Below are 20941 nucleotides of genomic sequence, written 5' to 3'. Positions count from 1 at the left end.
TAATTTACAAGCAATATGTTACCCTTAACGCTACCACAGTCATACTACAAGCCAGAGAGCACGGTGACGGAGAAGTTTCTAGACGACCAGTGCAAGGAGGCCGACGAGGAGTCTGCCAGGCTGCCGGCCTGTGAGGACAAGGATGACGACCGCGAGGACTTGGAGGAGCAGCCTATTTTGGAGACAGACAGGATGATTGTCATGGGTAAGTGTGCTCTGTAATCTACAGCTTCTGAAAAGACCCACTTACACTATGCGCGAAATTGATCGAATCAGGGGGCTTAGTGTGACTTTACATCAAACTTCTTCACTAGTGAGCGCGTTACAAAAATATTTTTTATTATTATATAAAATATTATTTAGTTTATTTTGAGAAAGGACACCAAAAGTGGTCCAAATGTCTACCACTAATGAGACCTATATTGACTTATAGCACGGCAATACTGTCTATACAGTATTCCAACTCGGCCATATTTTTGAAATAAATGTCAAAAGCCCCGCGGGACGTCACGGTATGACAACATGCGATAGGGCTGCTCACCTACAGTACCCATTCTAATTACATCTGTCTACTTAGAATTTCTATCTAGTTTTGTGATTGTATTTTTTTTATTTAGACAAACAAAATACTTTGTGAATGGAATAGGATAAAATGCGTGTTGTTTTGTGATTAAGTAGTAGATTTAATTAAAAAAAAATAATATACTAAAATAATTTTGAATCTACTAATCACAATGAGTACTTAATGACCTGTTACTTTAATTTCAGCGGGCGAAATCGTTGGCAAAAGCTGGTTTTATACAATATACTGGGTGTTAGGTAAATGGGTATATGAGCCGACTCTAGCCCATGTTAACATGGTCATATAAATGGTATGGTGAAGTCAGACAATGTTAACATGGGCTAGTGTCGGCTCATATACCCATTTACCGAACACCCAAATATAATTTTCATTTCAAATCAAACTGACTGAAAATTACCATTTCTGACAGTTAATGACTATTTTTGACAAATTTGAACGTAAATGAAGGTCAGTCAAATTCAATCACCTTAGTCATTTTCAACACTAGGCCTTCGACGTCCGTTCAGCACATTCGCGACACCCCTAATTTTTTCATCTCGACCACGTCCCGAGATTTGAAATTCGAAGGAAAGCTCGCGTTTCGTCGGTTTATATGAAGTTACAATACTGTATGATATTATTACCGTGCTTATAGTCCATTAAATAGAAATTAACTTTCAGTATGGGACGAAAAAAAATAAGCTGTCAGTAAAAAGTTATGACTGTATGGAAAATTGTAGTCGTTGTAGTTGTAGCGGAGCGGCGCAACATTTCCGCCTCGTCACCGCTCCGCTTTGAAACCGCTTGCAATCCGCCAGTGTGGCAGCACACTAATGTAACAAAATTAATTCGCTTGTTCTAGAACAAAAGCTGCCCAAAAGGCCGGTTCTACATGTTGGTCCGCGGCCTGGCGCTGAAGTCCACTTACCAGTAGTCAGTCCCAGCGAGCAGCTGTCCAGCCAGAAGATCTGCTTCTCCTCCTACCTGGAGCGCATGTGCCCGCAGCGGCGGGACAAGGACGGCGTGTGTGAGTGCAGCGTGCTCTCTCTGTCTAGCGCTCGTGTGACGTCACCGGGGTCCACTCGCCAGTAGTCATCTGCTTCTCGTCCTACCTGGAGCGCATGTGCTCGCAGCGGCGGGACAAGGACGGCGTGTGTGAGTGCAGCGTGCTCTCTCTGTCTAGCGCTCGTGTGACGTCACCGGGGTCCACTCACCAGTAGTCAGTCCCAGCGAGCAGCTGTCCAGCCAGAAGATCTGCTTCTCCTCCTACCTGGAGCGCATGTGCTCGCAGCGGCGGGACAAGGACGGCGTGTGTGAGTGCAGCGTGCTCTCTCTGTCTAGCGCTCGTGTGACGTCACCGGGGTCCACTCGCCAGTAGTCAGTCCCAGCGAGCAGCTGTCCAGCCAGAAGATCTGCTTCTCCTGCCCAAGTTCAGTGGGATGTCTTTACTCTTTAAGCAAGACGATCGAATAGGTTTGCACTCCTCCTATAGGAGAAAAGAATCAATAATTTCTGGTTAATTTCTTTGTGGATCCAATTACTATACTTAACTTTTGAACAAACTTGGCATTCTACTTTAATGTAAAAAAATGTTATCAATCGAATTAACAAAAATCTCGTATCATAACGAAGTAATTTATTTATTCCAGCCAAAATCCGTACGCCAAAACGCCAACGCAAAGACAGCACTACCGACAAAGACAAGGAAATTGAGTTAAAAAAGTTTAAGTCTGAGGACGCTGACGTCAACAAACTAATGCACATCGACGAGACGGCCATAGACGGCATCGAACTCATGGCCAACTACAAGAACATTCTGGAAGACGAAGAGAAACCAAGCACGGAAGACGAAAAGGAATTAAAATCTGAAGAAACCGCTGACGAAGCTGAAACAGTCCTGGATAAAGATATAGCAGAAAGAGACAAAGATATAGATAGAGATAAGGAGATGTCGGAAAGGGATATGTTGGAAAGAGACAAAGATAGCTTCTCGGAAATGGAAGATGATGAAAAGTATGCGAAGAGTGACACGGATAACGAGAGCGATCAAGGGAAGAGTGATAAGGCGGGAAAAACTAAGTTTAAGAACTTGAAGGTAATTGGTATTTTTTTTCTTGACTTGAGTTGATAATTCTTTCATTCAAGTTAGCTTTGCTTTAAAATTAAATGAAAAAAAAAACAGCCATAACTTGTACTGGCGATTAAAATAATGCCTGCCACTCAAGTGTTTAGTAGTATCGGGTACGGACGGCGACATATCATTATAAACAATCTGGCAACTCATGTATCTATACTAATATTATAAATGCGAAAGTAACTCTGTCTGTCTTGCTTTTACGCCTAAACCACTGAACCGATTTTGATGAAATTTGGCATAGAGATAGTTTGAATCCCGGGAAAGGACATGGGATAGTTTTTATCCCGGTTTTTGAACAGGGATGAGCGCGATAAAGTTTTTCTGTGACAGACAAAATTCCACGCTGGCGAAGCTGCGGGCGGAAAGCTAGTTTGTAATAACTTTCATTTTGAATTATTTGTTTTTCACGACAGGTAAAATTCCGCATACGCCCAAAGAAACGTGGGGGCAGCATATACACGCTAGTCATAGAGAAAGACCAGGAGAATCAGGACAGCAAGATTGAGAAAGAGCAGGAGAATCAGGATACCAAGCCTGAAGAGCCCAAGCCAGAGGAGGAGCCGAAGCCGGCCATTGATGTGGACGCGGCGTTGCGTCAGATCCGGCGCGGCTGGAGCGCGCACGACGCGGGAGATCTTACCATCGGAGACCTTTACTTGATGGTGAGGACATTCTAGAACTTTTTCAGGTCAATAACTGGTCGTATGGTCCTGTGGTCTCTTCAATTCAACAGTACCATCATCCCGAAAGCGGAAACCCGCCCTGAATGAAGGTCTACATCTTAGTCGAGGCCACTTTTCTAAATTAGTTTAGGTCTCCGTGCGTTGGAAGACATCCCTGGTAAATAATCGTCGTTAGAAGACTAAAGCCCGGTCCGTGAGCACGTAGAATTTTGTCCAATGACCCCTAGCTACCCATCCTTATCGCTCGCGCGTAATTATATTGCTGTCGCGACTGTGCGACTGGCACCCGCAATGAGTGTGCGAGCGCGATAGCAACATAATTACGCGCGAGCGATAAGGATGGGTAGCTTGGGGTCATTGGTCAAAATTCTACGTGCTCACAGACCAGACTATAGTAGCCGATTGTATCGTGCGGGTAGTATTCTCGGTGGTCTTACACTTGTTGGTCATAGACCAAGATTGCCATATACACGCTGGTGATAGAGAAAAAGCAAGAGAACTTCCTGGTTCTCTAGTAAGCTCTCAGAGCCCAAGCCGGAGGAGGAACCGAAGCCGGCCATTGATGTGGACGCGGCGTTGCGTCAGATCCGGCGCGGCTGGAGCGCGCACGACGCGGGAGATCTCACCATCGGAGACCTTTACTTGATGGTGAGAACAGTTTCGAACATTCTAGAACGTTTTCACATCGACAGTGTTTTGGTCTTGGCAATTGACGACTCTTGGGTCAGATCCAGAAGACATCTTGGGTATGTAGTCTCTTAGGGTTAATACTTTTTTTTTTTTTTTTTTTNAAGATTATTAGTAATTTGTTATTACACAAATTACTAATACTCCCGTTAGCCCCTCGTACTAAGCTAAATATGCTTGTGTCACGAGTGAGCTCACCACAATAGTCGAGCGGCGGCGGGGACCGAACCCGCGTTCCCCGGATCACGAGTCGGCCAGTCCGACCCCTTCACCGTTCGGCTATCGTGGCTTAAAATACTGGGACGTGTAAGCGATTTTATAAAGGCCATTTGCAAAAATAAATGAGTCCTAAGAGTTCTTTTTAGATCCAAGGAGTCATCGTCATGGAAACTGACCGTTCGTTGGCACAGCGATAGTCCTTGATAGTCGGATCTCTTTTCTAAATTGGCTATCGTTTTTGTCTGCTCGAAAACCTAAAAGTGGTCGTTAGAGAGTTGCTTCCTCGTTCCACAAAGAAATTCTATATTTTCTTTGTCCGCTCGCTGACAATCGACATCAATATTATGCAGAGGTCAAGTGGTTTGTATGTGTATCATGCGGGTAGTATTCTCAGTGGTTTTATGCATGTTAGTCATAGACCAAGAGAGCCGTATAAACATTGGTGGTATGTAAGGAGCAAGACAACCCGGATACCAATCCTGAAGAGCCCAAGCCGGAGGAGGAGCCGAAGCCTGCCATTGATGTGGACGCGGCGTTGCGTCAGATCCGCCGTGGCTGGAGCTCGCACGACGCGGGAGATCTTACCATCGGAGACCTGTATTTGATGGTGAGAACATTCTAAAGCCCGGTCGCCGAGCACATAGAATTTCGTCCAATGACCCCAAGCTACCCATCCTTATCGCTCGCGCGTAATTATATTACTTACTGCGGCCGATAAGTATGTAGCTTGGGGTCATTGGAAGAAATTCTATCTGCTCGGCAACCGGACTTTAGAACTATTTTAGGTCAAAAAGAACTGTCCCTGTGGGCTCGGATTGGACGCTGTTCTAGTCCAAGAACAGTACTCGCTGTCCGAGCTTGTCCTCCAGCGCGGCCTCTCGTCCCAGGCGGGCGTCTTCGTGGCCGGGTCCCATCTCTCCATCGCGGTACTCCAGCACCTGACGAACGACCGCTGCACGGTGGCGTACATCCACGAGGCCGATTTATACGTCGTTTCAGCGTATTTCAAATACGGCGAGGAGATCGACCCGCACATCCACCATCTTGAGCGGGTCTTCGACGCGTTAGCGGGAAAACGCATCATCGTGGGAGCTGACGCCAATGCCCACTCACCGTTGTGGCACAGCAGGCCGGACCAAACCACTGGGCGAGGCAGAGTGGCTGACCATCGTAGGTCGTCGGTTGAGGACTTCATCTTGGGACACGACCTCGTCGTAGTCAACACCCCAGACCAACCGGCGACCTTCAGCACTGCAAACGGGGAATCAAGCGTGGACATAACACTTTCCACCAGGAATGTCTCAGTCACGGACTGGAAAGTCCATGTGGGGGCCAGCACTAGTGACCATCGCCTTATCACAAGTTTCCACCATGGGGTGTCCGCAGGGTTCTGTGCTTGGACCAACGTTGTGGAACGTTCTGTTGGATGACCTGTTGAGATCGCCGATGCCGGAGGGGGTGAGCATGGTGGCGTACGCCGATGACGTCACCATTTTGATTGAGGCGCAATCGAGAGCCAGCATCGAGTCGAAGGCCACAGAGGCCCTTAATATCGCGTCCGATTGGGGAGCCCGGAACCGACTGGGATTCTCTCCTGCCAAGTCGTCCATGATGACAATCAGGGGGAAATTCCAGAGGCCCCCAATCATCAAACTTGATGGCGCCTCGATCCGACAGGTGAGCTCAGGAACAGTGCTCGGCGTGGTGATCGATTCGGGTCTTCTGTTCACGCAGCATGCACAGGACATTGTAGAGCGCGCAGCCAAATGCTTCGGGAAGGTTTCGCGTGTGTCTGCGTCCTCCTGGGGCATTCGATACCCCGGTCTGCGCATTCTCTACCAGGGAACGTTCGTTGCCACGCTTGTGTATGCTGCGGCGTGTTGGTTTGAGCGGGTCAAAGTCCAGTCGGTGGGCGGGATTGTCCTGAGGGGGCAGAGGCCGGCACTCGTGCTGCTGACGAAGGCCTACCGGTCTGTCAGCACGGCCGCGCTCCCGGTCTTGGCCGGAGTGTTGCCCGCCGACCTCGAGGTGGAGTATGCTGGACGGACGGCTGTACTGAGGACGCGCCAGCTCGCGACCCTGGACGAGATGAGCAGTCGAAAACGCGATATACGGGATTCGGTGATCGTATTTTGGCAGCAGCGTTGGGAGCAGGAGACCAAAGGTCGTGAGCTCTATCAGTTCTTCCCGGAGGTGGCTGGTAGGCTCAGCATGCGCTGGGTCCAACCGGACTATGTGACCTCGCAGATACTCACTGGACACGGGTGCTTCAATAAAAGGCTGAGCGACATGAAGCTGCGAGAGGGGAGTATGTGTGAGTGCGGCGAGAGTGAGGAGGACAGGCACCACGTTCTGTGGTACTGTCCCCTGTATGAAGACCTGCGGTGTGAGATGCTGAGTGGGATAGCGCTCTCGGAGGGCTACGGTCCTGCGTGGTACCCCGATCTAGTCAGCTCGGAGGCGAACTTCGCGCGGCTGCGAGGTTTCGCGCACGCGTGGCATCGGAGGCGGAACGGACAGACGCCTAGCGGCCAGGCACCGGATGGTGCCAACGTGTCAGTAGAGTCCATGCCCCAGAAGGGGGAGAGTGGCAAGGGACAAATGGACAAAGATTAAAGAACTTGTAGAGAGTCAAGAATTGCGCGCGGTGGAGTGCAATCTGCCGTAGGCAGCCGCAATTCCGCGCGCATCTCTCAAGATTCGGCCACAATAACCGCGAGGTTGGTATGGCCATGGGTGGTGGTGGGATTTGTCCCTGTGGGCTCTTCAATTCGATAGAATCATCATCCTAGTCGAGGCCACTTTTCTAAATTAGTTTAGGTCTCCGTGTGTTGGGAGACACCCTTGGTAAATAATCTTCGTTAGAAGACTAGTAGCAGATTGTATCGTGCGGGTAGTATTCTCGGTGGTCTTACACTTGTTGTTCATAGACCAAGATCGCCATATTGACGCTGGTGATAGAGAAAGAGCAAGAGAACCTCCTGGTTCTCTAGTAAGCTCTCGGAGCCCAAGCCAGAGGAGGAGCCGAAGAGAACAGTTTCAGTGCCGTCCTCTGTTAAACATGGTCTGCCCATCTATGGCACAGAGATAGGAGTCAGAAAATCCATACTCTATGCGATTGATAGACGCTGTAGCGTCTTTTGTTCTATAGGGTCGTGTTCATGGTAACACAGATTTGAGACACTTCTGGGCTATGGCGTCTTTAAATCTACATGGTCACTGTCATTTTTGGACTTATAATTTTATTGTAATCAATGTGACAAAACATGTAAGCGCTTTGGGTTTTCTGTAAGCTTATTATGTTGCACATTAAATAAATAAATAGAAAGAAATTGACCGTTAGATGGCAGAGTGGCTGTCCTTGAATGAACTGGGTCTTGTCTTGTTTCCTTTTTGGGTGTCTTTCATTTTCTAAATAGGTTTAGGTTTATGTGCGTTAGTAGATATCCTTACACTAGGCAAAAATGTAGTTTGATAGTTGATGCCTAGTGACACAAAGGTTTCTCTTTCAGTTCGGATCCCGTTCCAAGCTAGAACTGGACTACTGGTGGGCGGAGCCTACGCCCCCGTTGCCACAGCCTCAGAAGGCTAGCAAGCCCGACCAGCCGCCGAGCAAGCCCGACTTAGACCGACAGCCTGACAGGAAGGCAGAGGGTTCAGTGGAGGAGAGTGACACAGATATATTTTCGCCGAAGCACGCGTTCAGCCATGATAGCAATGATGCGCTGTCTGGCGATGAGAGGAAAGGTGAGAACTTTATTGCACATGAAATAAGGTACAAAAGGAAGTTAGAAGTTAATCTTTAGAGCGCTTTCACATCTTTTGCGACAAACGCGCGACAGACGCGCTGCCGAAAATTTCATACTATGTGACAACTGATGCCTCCCTTCACGTTATAAAAACGCCGCTGCCGCGCTGCTGTCGCGCTACTAACGCCCTAATGTGAAAGCGCTCTTAGGCCAAGCAGAAAATAGAGTAGGCGGAGCTCAAGGTTTCATTTTTGTCGGATTTAAAATCGGTATAAAACTCTTATGGCGGTTTTGATCCTTATCTACAAGGAATTGACGCTGAATGTAGGCCATGCTGTGGATAGTACCAGCCGTATGCTTCCCCCATAGTAGAATAAGACCATCCTTAGTATTCCCATGGATGTCGTAAGAGACGACTAACTAATGCAATGATGTTCGCTGCCCGATTGGTCTAACCAGCGTAGAGGGTGCAGACTAAATCTTATGTTTCGTTCGTTCGCCTCAACTTAATGTAATCTGCTCGTGCGTTGCTGGAGAAAGCTCGGATTCCCCACAGATTCCACAACGACCGGTCCCGATCTGCCCGCATCCAGGTGCTCCCCGCCGTCCTCCATTTGTATCTGAGAAATAATAAAAAGATGATGATGGCAAATAATCCGAAATGAGGAGATCCTTAAACGAACTAAAGTCGCTAACATACCCCGACGGATTAGCAAGCTGAAGTGGCAATGGGCAGGGCACATAGTACGCAGAACTGACGGCCGATGGGGCAGCAAGGTTCTGGAGTTGAGGCCGTGTACCGGAAAACGCAGCGTGGGAAGTCCACCCACAAGGTGGACCGACGACATCATAAAGGTAGCAGGAAGGCGCTGGACGCAGGCCCCTACCAACCGGGCATCATGGAAAGCATTGAGGGAGGCCTATGTTCAGCAGTGGACGTCCTATGGCTGAGATGATGATGATGATGGCAAATAAAAAGACGGCACATCACACTGTACTTTAACACTGTGGCACGGTAATAATATCATACAGTATTGTAACTTCATATAAACAGACGAAACGAGAAATTTATTTCGAAATTCAAATCTCGGTATGCGCTCGGTATGCAAAAGTCGGGGGTGTCGCGAATGTGCCGAATGGACGTCGGTGGCCAAGTGTTAAAAATGACAAAACTGATTGAATTTGAGTGACCGTCATTTACGGTCAAATTGTTCAAAAACTAGTCAAATTGTCATTTTCAGTCAGTTTGATTTGAAATGAAAATTATATTGTATTAAACCTGCTTTTTTTTGCCCACGACTTCGCTCGCCCGAAATTAACGTAACAGATCATTATGATTATTAAAGTTTCAAAATTATTTAAGTAATTTTAAATAAATTAAATCTACTAATCACAAAACAACACACATTTTTAACCTATTCCATTCACAAAGTATTTTGTTTGTCTAACTAAATAAAAAAATACAATCACAAAACAAGATAGAAATTCTAAGTAGGCAGATGTAATTAAACTGGGTAGTACTGTAGGTGGGCAGCCCTATCGCATGTTGTCATACTGTGACGTACCGCGCGACTGTTGACATTTATTTTAAAAATATGGCCGAGTTGGAATACTGTATAGATAGTATTACCGTGACTGTGGCATCTTATGTAGTTGTAATAAGTACGAATTTGCATTTCTTGTTGTGTCCAGGAGAGCAGCTGGCATCGCCGGAGCACAAGTCGTCTTCGGCCAGCAGCTCGCTGAAGCTGGTCAGCAAGCTCATCAACCGGCCGCAGCCCGCGCCCGCCGCCGACCGCGCCGGCATGTCGCAGCTCAGCGAACGGTCAGAACTTAGCAAACACTTAGGGCTATATTTCACCGGGACACCATGGTGGCGCAACTATTTTATTTATTTATTTCCAAGCTTAAGCCTATTTTTAGCGAAATCCAATACAATGGGGATGTTGCCTGGGTCAAAAAGCAAGAGTTTTAATTAGTCCGTCAGTTAACTTATCAAAAAATACTCTACACGTATTTTTCACTTTTTCAAACTAATGAAAATTTAAAGAGATAAAGCCCCCCAAAGTTCATAAGAAGAGGCCCGTGACGTCAACGCTTGCTTAAAAATGCCGCACGTTGTGACGTCGTGCGCAACTTCAACGCACCATAACTATGTAATTATTTGTTAGATTGACAAATAAAAATATATGTGTCCAATATTTTTTGATATTAAACATTACGGACTAAAAAAATTTTTTTAGGCAACTAGCCTATAGTCGCCGGCTACCAACAAAATGTATGCAGCTCTAGAGAGAGTTACTCACCTGGTGTCCGTTTGGTTGCGCAAAGCTGCATACATTTTGTTGGTAGCTGGCGACTGGTTGCGCCGCAATGGTGTCCCAGTGACATATAGCCCTTACGCCCGTATCACAAACATTACTATGTCTCACTCACAGTGCGCGTGGACGCACAGGGTGATACATGAACCAATCATAGAGCTATTCAACGCTGTGCGTTCGATTTGCTGCTTCACTTTAGCAAGTATCGTTTGTGAATACGGGCGTGAATAACTTATTTTTTTTTATGCAAGACAAGGTAGATATTTGATCGCAATCACTCCTGGTGTTAAGTGAGATGCAGTCTAGGATGGTACATATCAGCCCTGTAAGTGCCTATTTACTCTCGCCTTGAAAAGGCCTGGATTATAGTTGTTAAAAGCTGATTGAGTGGACTATATAATATTTCTGAGATAGGCCTGCAGCTGGTACCTAATTATGCAAGAAGCTATTGAGGAATTTATGGAAAACCTCCAAATATACCAAAGACAGTAAAAAAAGTAATTACAAAAAACCAAAAACAATATAAAAAAAAGTTAAAAATAATATCAAAAGAGGATTGCTGGCCAAACTGCCAGCAACAATAGTGTTCAGGAAAGCCAGCAGCAGGCAGCGAATTCCAGTCCCTAGTTGTTGTGTGTTTTGCATTTGTGCGTAAATAACTGTGATCACTCAGTTGTCTTTTTAATGCATTTTTACGCACTTCATGATCATCATCATCATCATCTCACCCATAGGACGTCCACTGCTGAACATAGGCCTCCCCCAATGCTTTCCACGTTACCCGGTTGGTAGCGGCCTGCGTCCAGCGCTTTCCTGCTACCTTTATGATGTCTTCGGTCCACCTTATGGATGACGTTTATACCGCGGCCTCCACTCCAGAACCTTGCTGCCCCATCGGCCAAATGCATTTTTATGTAAAGCCTGGTCCGTGAGCACGTAGAATTTTGGTCCAATGACCCCAAGCTACCCATACCCATCCTTATCGCTCGCGCGTAATTATGTTGCTGTCGCGCTCGCACACTCACTGCGGGCGCCCGTCGCACAGTCATTGGACAAAATTCTACGTGCTCATGGACCTAGCTTTAGTTGTTTTTTGTTTATTCTATTATTTATGGATCTATTGGCAACAGATTGAAGCGTCTGCTCGCCATGGTGGGCAACCCGCACGTGGGCGGCGCCGGCGCCGCGCGCTGCGGCTGCGGACACGTGTGCGCGCTCCGTCGGCCGGCACAGGTAGATAGATAAATAAATCATTTATTTGCATACACTTAACACACATGAAAGAGTAAAGTTGCAGCATAACAATAATAAGACATAGTAAGACACGGGTCTTGTCCAATGATTAACTCCTGTTTCCAGCAGGTGTTCAGCCACGGCGGATTTGCTCGTCTGTCGATTTTTAATAGCTACGATGTGCAAGCCGTGAGTACATAATGTAACTCATTAATAAACGTCGCGTATGTAATAAAGCAGCATTAATTAAATCCTGCGTGCAGTTGCTCGGGCACTCAGGGCACGACATCATGCGCTTTATAGACTGGGGAACAAAACTGCACCTGCACTCCATGTTTGAGCTTCGCGAAAAAAAATCTACTCATCGTCAACAATATGGTGTAATTTAGCTTGTCTCAGAGTTGAGCACCGTTTCGTTTACATACGTCAGTGATGGTACTGTGCCGATGCGATAAGGCTGACTGCTATAAGAAGCTACAGTGTCGCTATCTAGCGCATGACACGCGTATTTTAACTTTTTTGCATAGCGAATTTTTTACAATAGGTGAAGAATACGAGCGCGCGAACGTCACCACTACTCGCTCGTGAATCTTTTGTGGATTAAACCCGCCGGCGGGTACACCGCGCGTGTTTTGTTTTCGATGCCTACTTGGGGAGATGTATAGTGTATAAGCCTGCTAATACTAATTTGCCGATTTGTACAGAGTATTCAACTACATCTTCCACACTAAATAAGACTTATCCCCCTCTCGTTCCCACCGCTGTAACTCCTGTGTAGCCAGGATCTACAGCTTGACTGCCAATAAAAACCCAACCAGTGAAAGTCAAGTTGGAAAAGTTACACAGTAAACACAGCAATCTTCCACACTAGTATTGCTGTGGCGAGGTGTGTGTGACTACAATGAAGTGTGTTCTCTCTATGTATAGTCTGGTCGGCAAGAACGTAGAATTTTGTCTAATGATCCCAAGCTACCCATCCTTATCGCTCGCGCGAAATTATGTTGCTGTCGCAGTCGCACACTCACTCACCCGCCCGTCGCACAGTCGGCAGCAATATAATAACGCGCGAGCGATAAGGATGGGTAGCTTGGGGTCATTGGACAAAATTCTACGTGCTCACAGACCAGGCTTTAAATTTCCTCACAGAAGCAGCAGCCGTGTGGCGCGGCGCCAACGCGGGCTGAGGAGCCGGCGGCGCCGGTGTTCCGGCACCCCACGCCTATCGCGCCCAGACCTGACAACGAGGTAAATTCAATTAATCTTGTTTCATTATAGGATATAGCTGACACTTCACGGCAATTTTCTTATTTTTGTACTGTTAAAACACGACTCCTTTTGTATAGCGTCACTAGTTCGCGAACTCAATTGACTAACTTGATTTCAGAGCTACTAGAAATCGAGTTTTGCAGCCAATAGAACGCTTAGTCGGTTTGAATGAAAATTTTAACGTTTAAACAAGGCTGTCTAGGAACTATTGGTTAATGGTGTGTTACAACTCAATCGTCACGGTAACACTTTCGCTTATAACTAAAAATAAATGAAATCGACTCCAAAAAGTGTGCACTATGAGTATGTGTTATGACCTTGTCACCACAGAAAGCTGGCAGTTCATTGAGATATTGAAAAGTCAGCGTCAAATAGTTTGTAAAACCAAAGTAGCTAAAAAGTTCGCAACTCGTCTTTGTTACTATTTGCATATGGTTGTGTTATAAAGTTATTGACGACTAGCGGCCGCCCGCGACTTCGTACGCGTACTACGCGTGGATCCCGTTTTACCCCCTTAGGGGTGGAGTTTCGTAAAATCCTTTCTTAGCGGATGCCTACGTCATAACATCTACCTGCATGCCAAATTTCAGCCTGATCCGTCCAGTGGTTGGGGCTGTGCATAGATCACTATGTCAATCAGTCAGTCACCTTTGAGTTATAATACACTCGGCATCAAATAAATCGCACCTCCCGCAACAAGCACCTTTCAAACGTATGCATTCCCACTTCCCACCAACATTGGTACCATTTGAAAGCCTAGTTCTAAACTACATTTCATTAAAGGAATGGTTTTTACCCCAAAAATATGTTTTAGGAGGATCCAGAGTCACTTCTTAAAAAAATAGGTAGTTACGCTTGAGCCAACTTTTATGGCTATAAAACTGTTAAGTTTGGATTAATCGCTATCCATCTGTTAAAGAGGACACGTAAGATCATTATTTCGTTTTATAACCATAAAAATTGGTCTAATTGATCCCAGAGGTGAGCCCCAAGTGAGGTCTTTTTTCAAGTCACATTTATGGTATATGTTAATCGTTTATTAAGAAATTAAATGTGTTTTTCTTTAAGGATATTTATTGGGCTTTCAAATAACACCAATATTGTTGGGGCACCATGATTTTGTCAGAAGAAAATCTTTCGCGTCGCGGAAGGTGCGATTTATTTGATATTGAGTATGTTTAGACTTTGGATGTTGCGAACTATTTGACGCTGACTATACAAACACAGTAACCCACCATCATCACACACTTGTTGCAGCTTCAGAAGACGATGAACCTCGCCGGCGTGCCGCGCTGGCGCCGCGGCCGGCCGCGCCTGGCCGACCGAAGAGTTGTAGTGCAAAGACTTCTACCGTTGTTGCCCAAGCTGCCTCCGCCCAACAGTGAGTGAACATCATTATACACTACTCGTCATAGTCAGTCGTCGCTTGCTTCAACAGAGCGAGCCACAGTCTGAGGCGGAGACGCGAAAGAATGTCTAGGCTATCTAGCTCGGACAATAACTCGCAGCTCCCTCCCAAAGACTTCGGGAGGACACCGTCAGGTTTTTTTTTTTTATGCTCGACAAGGCAAGTATTTGATCGCAATCGCACCTGGTGTTAAGTGAGATGCAGTCTAGGATGGTACATATCTGCCCTGTAAGTGCCTATTCACTCTCGCCTTGAAAACGCCCGGATTATAGTGTTCAGGAAATACAGCAGCAGGCAGCGAATTCCAGTCCCTAGCTGTTCGCTTTATGAAGGAGTCGTCGAAACGCTTAGTGCGAGCTGGTGGAATGTCGACAATGTAGGGATGGTACGCTATCCTGCGTCTGGTTCCCCGGTGATGGAAGGGGGCTGGTGGAATTAGGTTGTATAATTCCTTCGCACATTCTCCGAAGTGTAGCCTGTAGAAAACCGTTAGAGAAGCAACTTTACGGCGGTTTTAGTGAGTAGGCCCTGCCCATCTGGCAGGGAGAGCCTCACATAACCCACTGGTTCCCCAAGGCCAGTGGGTATGCAATTACATGCATTTCCTGACGAAAAAAAGGCGAGAATCCACTATTGTGGAGACTGACGACTGACGGCGTGCTCACAACCTAAATTGAATTGTGAGATTTTTTGGAGTGAGATCAGCGCTTCGCTGTCTGCCGAGTGGTGGTGCAGAGACTCTTGCCGCTATTGCCCAAGCTGCCTTCGCCTAACAGTGAGTGAACATCATTATATACTACTCGTCACAGCTCTAGCCAAGCGAGGATCCACTATTGTGGAGACTGTCGGCATGCTCACAACCTAAATTGAATTTTGAGCGAGATCAGCACTTTGCTGTCCGCCGAATTGTAGTGCAAACACTCCTTCCGCTATTGCCCAAGCTGCCTCCGCCTAACAGTGAGTGAATATCATTATACACTACTAGTCACAGCTCTATCCAGGCGAGGATCCACTATTGTGGAGACTGACGGCAAGCTCACAACCTAAGAGTAGTCAACCGCAGAGTCTCGTCGCCGATAGTTTAGTGGGGCAGTTAATCAGTATGGGCATGTATGAGAGTGCGCACACTACGCCGATTCGATTTGGCCGATTCTTCATACAATTTAAAATCGGGCACAACTATCGGCCAACTAAAAATCAACGGTGTGCGCCTACTCTAAACATCACAAAGCTCTTGTATCAACACATCTTGTTACTTTGTTTCAATAGCTTCTCAGAAATGTAACTCCGGCCGGCGTTGAATGTAAACATGTGTCGAACGAACCAAAACAAAGCGATAAGCGCGCGCCCGGTCACTTGAAACCTGACACGCCCGGGCACAACAAGTGGTGGGGGGTCCGGGTATGGAAAGGTTAATGGAAGTTTTTTGCGCGCTTACTAGTGACGACCTTTGATATAAACTCACACTGCGCCCCCTGAACTTAGCCTTAAATCATTGCGTTACATTTGTCGTGGTCAGTTTGGTAGATGATCAAGGCAAGTGTGCGCTGCATTGCTCGCTATGACCGCGTAGAATCTGTAATAATAACATTAATGCAAAATCTTGTTTCAGATCTAATACCAGTCAAGATCGTGCCGAATTCTCCTCCGGCGCCGCCGAAAATATTGCCCAAACCACCGCCCACCTCCACTTCAGAGTGAGTACATAATATAAAAAGCCATGTTTGGTATTTAATGTTTATTAATTAATCGTGATTATAATAGAAGTCCGTCGGTTTATGTCAGTGACTTTAGTTCGTTTACGGATCTCCTCATTTCTGATTCGATCTCGTAAAGAAACACCAAGCATAGCCCTTTCCATAGCACGCTGTGCACCTTTGAGCTTCGTTATGAGGCATATTATTATAGTGAGAGGCCACGTTTCGGAGCCGTGTGTCACTGGTAACACACTATTTATAGACTTTATGAGGTCGTCGGTCCACATTGTGGGTGGACGTCCCACACCGCGTTTCCCGTGCGCGGGGAACAAGCTTCGCGATATACTCACGTCCGAAATACCTCAGAGTCTCAAGACAAAAGTCTTTGACATGTGTGTGCTGCCAGTGATGACATATGGATCAGAAACGTGGTCGCTTACTATGGGCCTCATAAGAAGTCTCAAGGTTACCCAAAGAGCGATGGAGCGGGCTATGCTCGGAGTTTCCCTGTGTGATCGAATCAGAAATGAGGAGATCCGCAGCAGAACCAAATAGGCTTATATTGGAAAAAAATAACATGTTAAGTTTTAAAAAAAATATTGCTATAGTCTGGTCTGTGAGCACGTAGAATTTTGTCCAATGACCCCAAGCTACCCATCCTTATCGCTCGCGGCTAATTATATTGCTGTCGCGCTCGCACACTCACTGCGGGCGCCCGTCGCACAGTCGCGACAGCAATATAATTACGCGCGAGCGATAAGGATGGGTAGCTTGGGGTCATTGGACAAAATTCTACGTGCTCACAGACCGGGCTTTACATTGATTATACTTTCCATTGCTGCAACGCGTGCACTTTTGTCGCAGCCTGTCGTTCTTCTACGTGCTAAGCGAGTCCAACGGGCAGTTCTACTTCCATGACGGAGACCGCCGCATCCCTATCACGCCGCTGCCGAGTGTCGACGCGCCGCCGCAAGGTACATTACATTTTTATTGAAAAACTAGCTTTCCGCCCGCGGCTTCGCCCGTGGGGAATTTCGTTTGTTAAATTTTCCTGAATTTTCTTTGTTATGAACCTCACGGAGCCCGAGACCTTTCCAACGAATGCAAAACCGTGGAAATCGGTTCGTGCGTTCTGGAGTTATAGCGTCAGGAAGGAAACCCCTATTACAACGCTATTACAACTGCATAAGAATCCCACTGTGTTCACATTGATGTTTGGTCGTGTGCTGTGTACATTCATAATACCTAATGTAAGACCCAATGTCTCTTTTATTTTAATTATGACTGTAGGTAGGATTATGATGGAATACGAATATCCGTCTCATCATAACTGATTATTTTATAATCCTGTAAAGGGACGAAACGTAAAAGTAATTTAAAATGACATCTAAGGCTGAAAGAACTTTATTCTTATTACGACCTAACACGACTCTCTTGATGTCAGGTGGTAGTGTGAAATGAATTTTCACACAAGTATGGCTTTCGAAGAAAACATAATCTGAGGAATCAACCAAAGAAGTGGCTTATTGTTGAAAAAACAGATTGCCATGAAACAGAAACATCAAAAAAAAAATTACGGCCTAAATGTCACTTACACGAGAGCATTAAATTAAATTGAAAACCTAACACTCGTGGTTGAAAAACAAAGAAATCAATTACTCGTCCAAAATATTTTTTCCATATACAGGGTGTTGGGTAAATGGGTATATGAGCCGACACTAGCCCATGTTAACATGGGCATGTAAATGGTATGGTGAAGTCAGAAATTTGATATCATCATTTTAATTTTTTAAATATTCAAACAAAATAAATTTTATAAAATCCAATTTGTATGAAAAATAAAATAATTAAAATGAAGATATCAATTTTCTGACTTCACCATACCATTTATATGACCATGTTAACATGGGCTAGTGTCGGCTCATATACCCATTTACCTAACACCCTGTATAAGACTAGTAGTCTATTCATTCATTATCTAGGATCGGCATCAGCTTCATATTTAAAAGAACCTATTTCCAGATGACCCCAGACAAGTTAAGTCCGAGATCCTATCGGCTAAGGCGGACAGTTCGGACGCGACGGACGGCGTCGATTCTACCCCGGACGGCCACCACGAGCCGGAAACTGACCCCAAGGAGTCGACAGAGGGCAAGGAGGCCGATTCTGCTGTCAATGGAGATAGGAAGGAGAGCGCTGATATTGGAAGTAAGTCCTAGAGTCCATTCAAGCTAGCGTTTTTACAGCAGCGTAGTCGCTTGATGAACGTAAGCGTCGCGTTACTCTGGTGTCATTAAATTAATTTAACGAAATATCAAGACGCAGCGACAAGGCGACGTAGATGATGGCAAGTCAGAATTTTAAGATCAGATAGTTTGATAACTCGGTCGAAACGTCAGGCAAATACAGGTAATATTTAAATGTTACCTATGCGCGCATCGCGTTAAAACCTGTTTAAATGAATACAGATAATTTGACTTAGTTCCTTGATTTTCTTCGCCTTGTCTGCTACAGTGCACCGCCAAGTTAGCTGGGGGCGACCACGTTTGCGTTTTCCTTAGGGGTTCCAAACCTGAGCCTTCTTGGAGATGTAATCGGGATCAGAGTGGCCGGTCCAGTTCCACTTGCGGCGCTTGACCTACGCTGTTGCATTTTAATTAATAATAATTTAAATTGCAGACTTCCTGCCATCGGAATCGATGTCGCTATCCCCGTCGCGGCTGCTGCGCGAGACCGAGGGCTGGTTCGAGGGCTCCGTGCAGGACTTCTCGCTCAGCAGCTTCCTCGGCCACCTGGAGGGCCGCGTGCAGCCCGAGCTGGCCGTGAGTGCTCCGTGCATGTCGCGCTGCAGTAGCGTCGCTGTCCCGTCGCGGCTGCTGCGCGAGACCGAGGGCTGGTTCGAGGGCTCCGTGCAGGACTTCTCGCTCAGCAGCTTCCTCGGCCACCTGGAGGGCCGCGTGCAGCCCGAGCTGGCCGTGAGTGCTCCGTGCATGTCGCGCTGCAGTCGCGTCGCTGTCCCGTCGCGGCTGCTGCGCGAGACCGAGGGCTGGTTCGAGGGCTCCGTGCAGGACTTCTCGCTCAGCAGCTTCCTCGGCCACCTGGTGCCCCGGAGCCCTATTAAGAGCGCTTTCACATTTAGGCCACTTTAGCAGTGCGCGACAGACGCGCTGCCGGTAATTTCATACTATAATATGACATTACAAAAACGCTACTGTCGCGCTTCTAACACCCTAATGTGAAAGCGCTCTAATATTGCGGATGTATAATGATCCCGTGTCTGAAGCTTCAACCACAATAGTACCACACCTCAAAGCAATAGCGGAAGGTATCAACGGGACCCGTATAATCTTCGCTTACTCCTGGCGCTTATTAGCTTCATCATCATCGTTTCAGCCGTAGGACGTCTACTGCTGAACATAGACCTCCCCCAATGATTTTCATCCAGCATCCAGCGCCTGCCGTGAGTGCCGAGTTCTCTCGCTGACGTTTGTTTGATGTCAAAAACAACACCGTCCCGTGCCGCTTCCATACCGGTCAGACACGGACCCAGTCTTTTATTTTGCCTTAGAAGCGGACATCCCTGTTTTATTAATTCAATCGTTAGATATTACTATCTATATATATAAAAGAAAGTCGTGTTAGTTACTTCGCTTATAACTCAAGAACGGCTGAACCGATTTAGCTGAAAATTGTCAGGGAGGTAATTTGGAGCCAGGAGAAGGACATAGGATACTTTTTATCCCGTTCGAAATTAAAAAAAAGTCTGCTTTTTTATTGCCATTAAGGCGGAACAAAGTTCGCCGGGTCAGCTAGTTATGTATAAAATTGATAAAGGAACTAGTAGTTGTATTTGCTTAGTTTCGAAGAAATATTCGATATTGTGATTTTATAAAAAAAAAACAGTTTTAGAAGCATATTTTCTAAAAAATGACATTAAGTCAGAATTTTGTAAATAAATTTACCTATCACTATAACGTCTACCTTTATGCAAAAATAAATGGTTATTGCTGCAGTAATTTAAGACTTATTTAATAATTTATGATTTTCAGAAAACATTTTTTTCTCCATTGTCCTAGAAAATTGGCAGCTATATTTACTTTATATTGATGCATGATATAATTCTCTATAATACCTGAAAATATTACTTGCCTATCCTAGGTAAGTGCTAGAGCTATAGTAGCTATTTCTGTCGTATACAGACACATCATAGTAATCGCTATGGTATCTTCCTAGACCTAGTATTCTAAAATACATTACCATTCTGCAGGTGGACTCCCAGCTCCATTCCCTAATGGCCGAGTCGAGTGTGGACTACGTGGCCAAGTTCGCCGACCTCGCCGCCGAGGTCACCGACGAGGTCAACCACCTCAGCGATGACCTCACCTGAGCCTAAGCCCACCGAGCACCCTCGGCCGTCAGCAATAAGGTTCACATTGTGATAATTTTGTAGATCGTTTTACATGGTATTGTTTATGTATCTATTTTATTTTGTACAATGTACTATCGGCAACAGTGTCAGAGTAAATACAAATGAGTAGGTCATCTTCATAGAAACGCACCGAGCGCGGTTTGTATGGCGGTATTGGCGCGCTCCTCCATGCTCCATTGATGACCTACTCATTTGTATTTACTTTCACAGTGTTAACTACCCATTGGCGGTCATGTCGTCTCGTTATATCGCAAATTATCACCATTTGGCGAGAGCAAAAACGGAAATGGATAGTTAACAGTGTGGCCGTGTGTACCAGGGCTTCCCAAACTTGTTTTTATGTGACGACTTTGCGAATTTGCCGATCAAAAAACAAATAAGTTATAAGAAATACGGGACTACTTCCACCTCTCTTACCACTGTTGCAACTCCTGTGTAGCCAGGATCTACAGCTTGACTGCCATAAAAAACCCAAACAATGAAGGTCAAGTTTGTCCAGGGGGTTATATTTTAGCATGTATGTACCTACTGTGTAAAATCTAAAACGTTA

At 46.0% G+C, this 20941-nt stretch overlaps 1 protein-coding gene across 2 annotated transcripts; it reads left to right on the top strand.

Annotated features, from left to right (window-relative positions):
* On the top strand, positions 1 to 20673 carry LOC114355915 (uncharacterized). 2 transcript variants are annotated; one of them, XM_028308961.1, is made up of 15 exons: positions 1 to 205; positions 1425 to 1528; positions 1815 to 1875; positions 2212 to 2657; positions 3113 to 3361; positions 7801 to 8035; positions 9730 to 9862; positions 11489 to 11591; positions 12738 to 12836; positions 14115 to 14238; positions 15878 to 15962; positions 16827 to 16936; positions 17985 to 18170; positions 18642 to 18784; positions 20230 to 20673. In XM_028308961.1, the coding sequence occupies exons 1-15, from the start codon at positions 16 to 18 to the stop codon at positions 20347 to 20349; spliced, it is 2388 nt and encodes a 795-aa protein (XP_028164762.1). In that variant the 5' UTR covers positions 1 to 15; the 3' UTR covers positions 20350 to 20673. The 2 variants fall into 2 exon arrangements, with proteins under 2 accessions (XP_028164762.1, XP_028164763.1); XM_028308962.1 differs by lacking the exon at positions 1815 to 1875 and having other exon boundaries at positions 1425 to 1589.
* The last annotated feature ends 268 nt before the right edge of the window (positions 20674 to 20941 follow it).

This window comes from Ostrinia furnacalis, unplaced genomic scaffold (assembly GCF_004193835.3).
Source record: "Ostrinia furnacalis isolate ACB-3 unplaced genomic scaffold, ASM419383v2 OfSCF2576, whole genome shotgun sequence".
Classification (NCBI taxonomy): Eukaryota; Metazoa; Arthropoda; class Insecta; order Lepidoptera; family Crambidae; genus Ostrinia; species Ostrinia furnacalis.
The sequence above is the reverse complement of the archived record's forward strand: the minus strand, read 5'-3'. Positions and strand labels throughout refer to the sequence as shown.

What these genes read in the sequence shown, in the direction of transcription:
- LOC114355915 (XM_028308961.1), top strand. Translation starts at nt 16, where the DNA reads ATGTTACCCTTAACGCTACCACAGTCATACTACAAGCCAGAGAGCACG. An exon ending in AGACAGGATGATTGTCATGG is followed by an intron (nt 206 to 1,424) that starts GTAAGTGTGCTC and finishes CGCTTGTTCTAG; the next exon opens with AACAAAAGCTGCCCAAAAGG. An exon ending in GGAGAGCGCTGATATTGGAA is followed by an intron (nt 18,171 to 18,641) that starts GTAAGTCCTAGA and finishes TTTAAATTGCAG; the next exon opens with ACTTCCTGCCATCGGAATCG.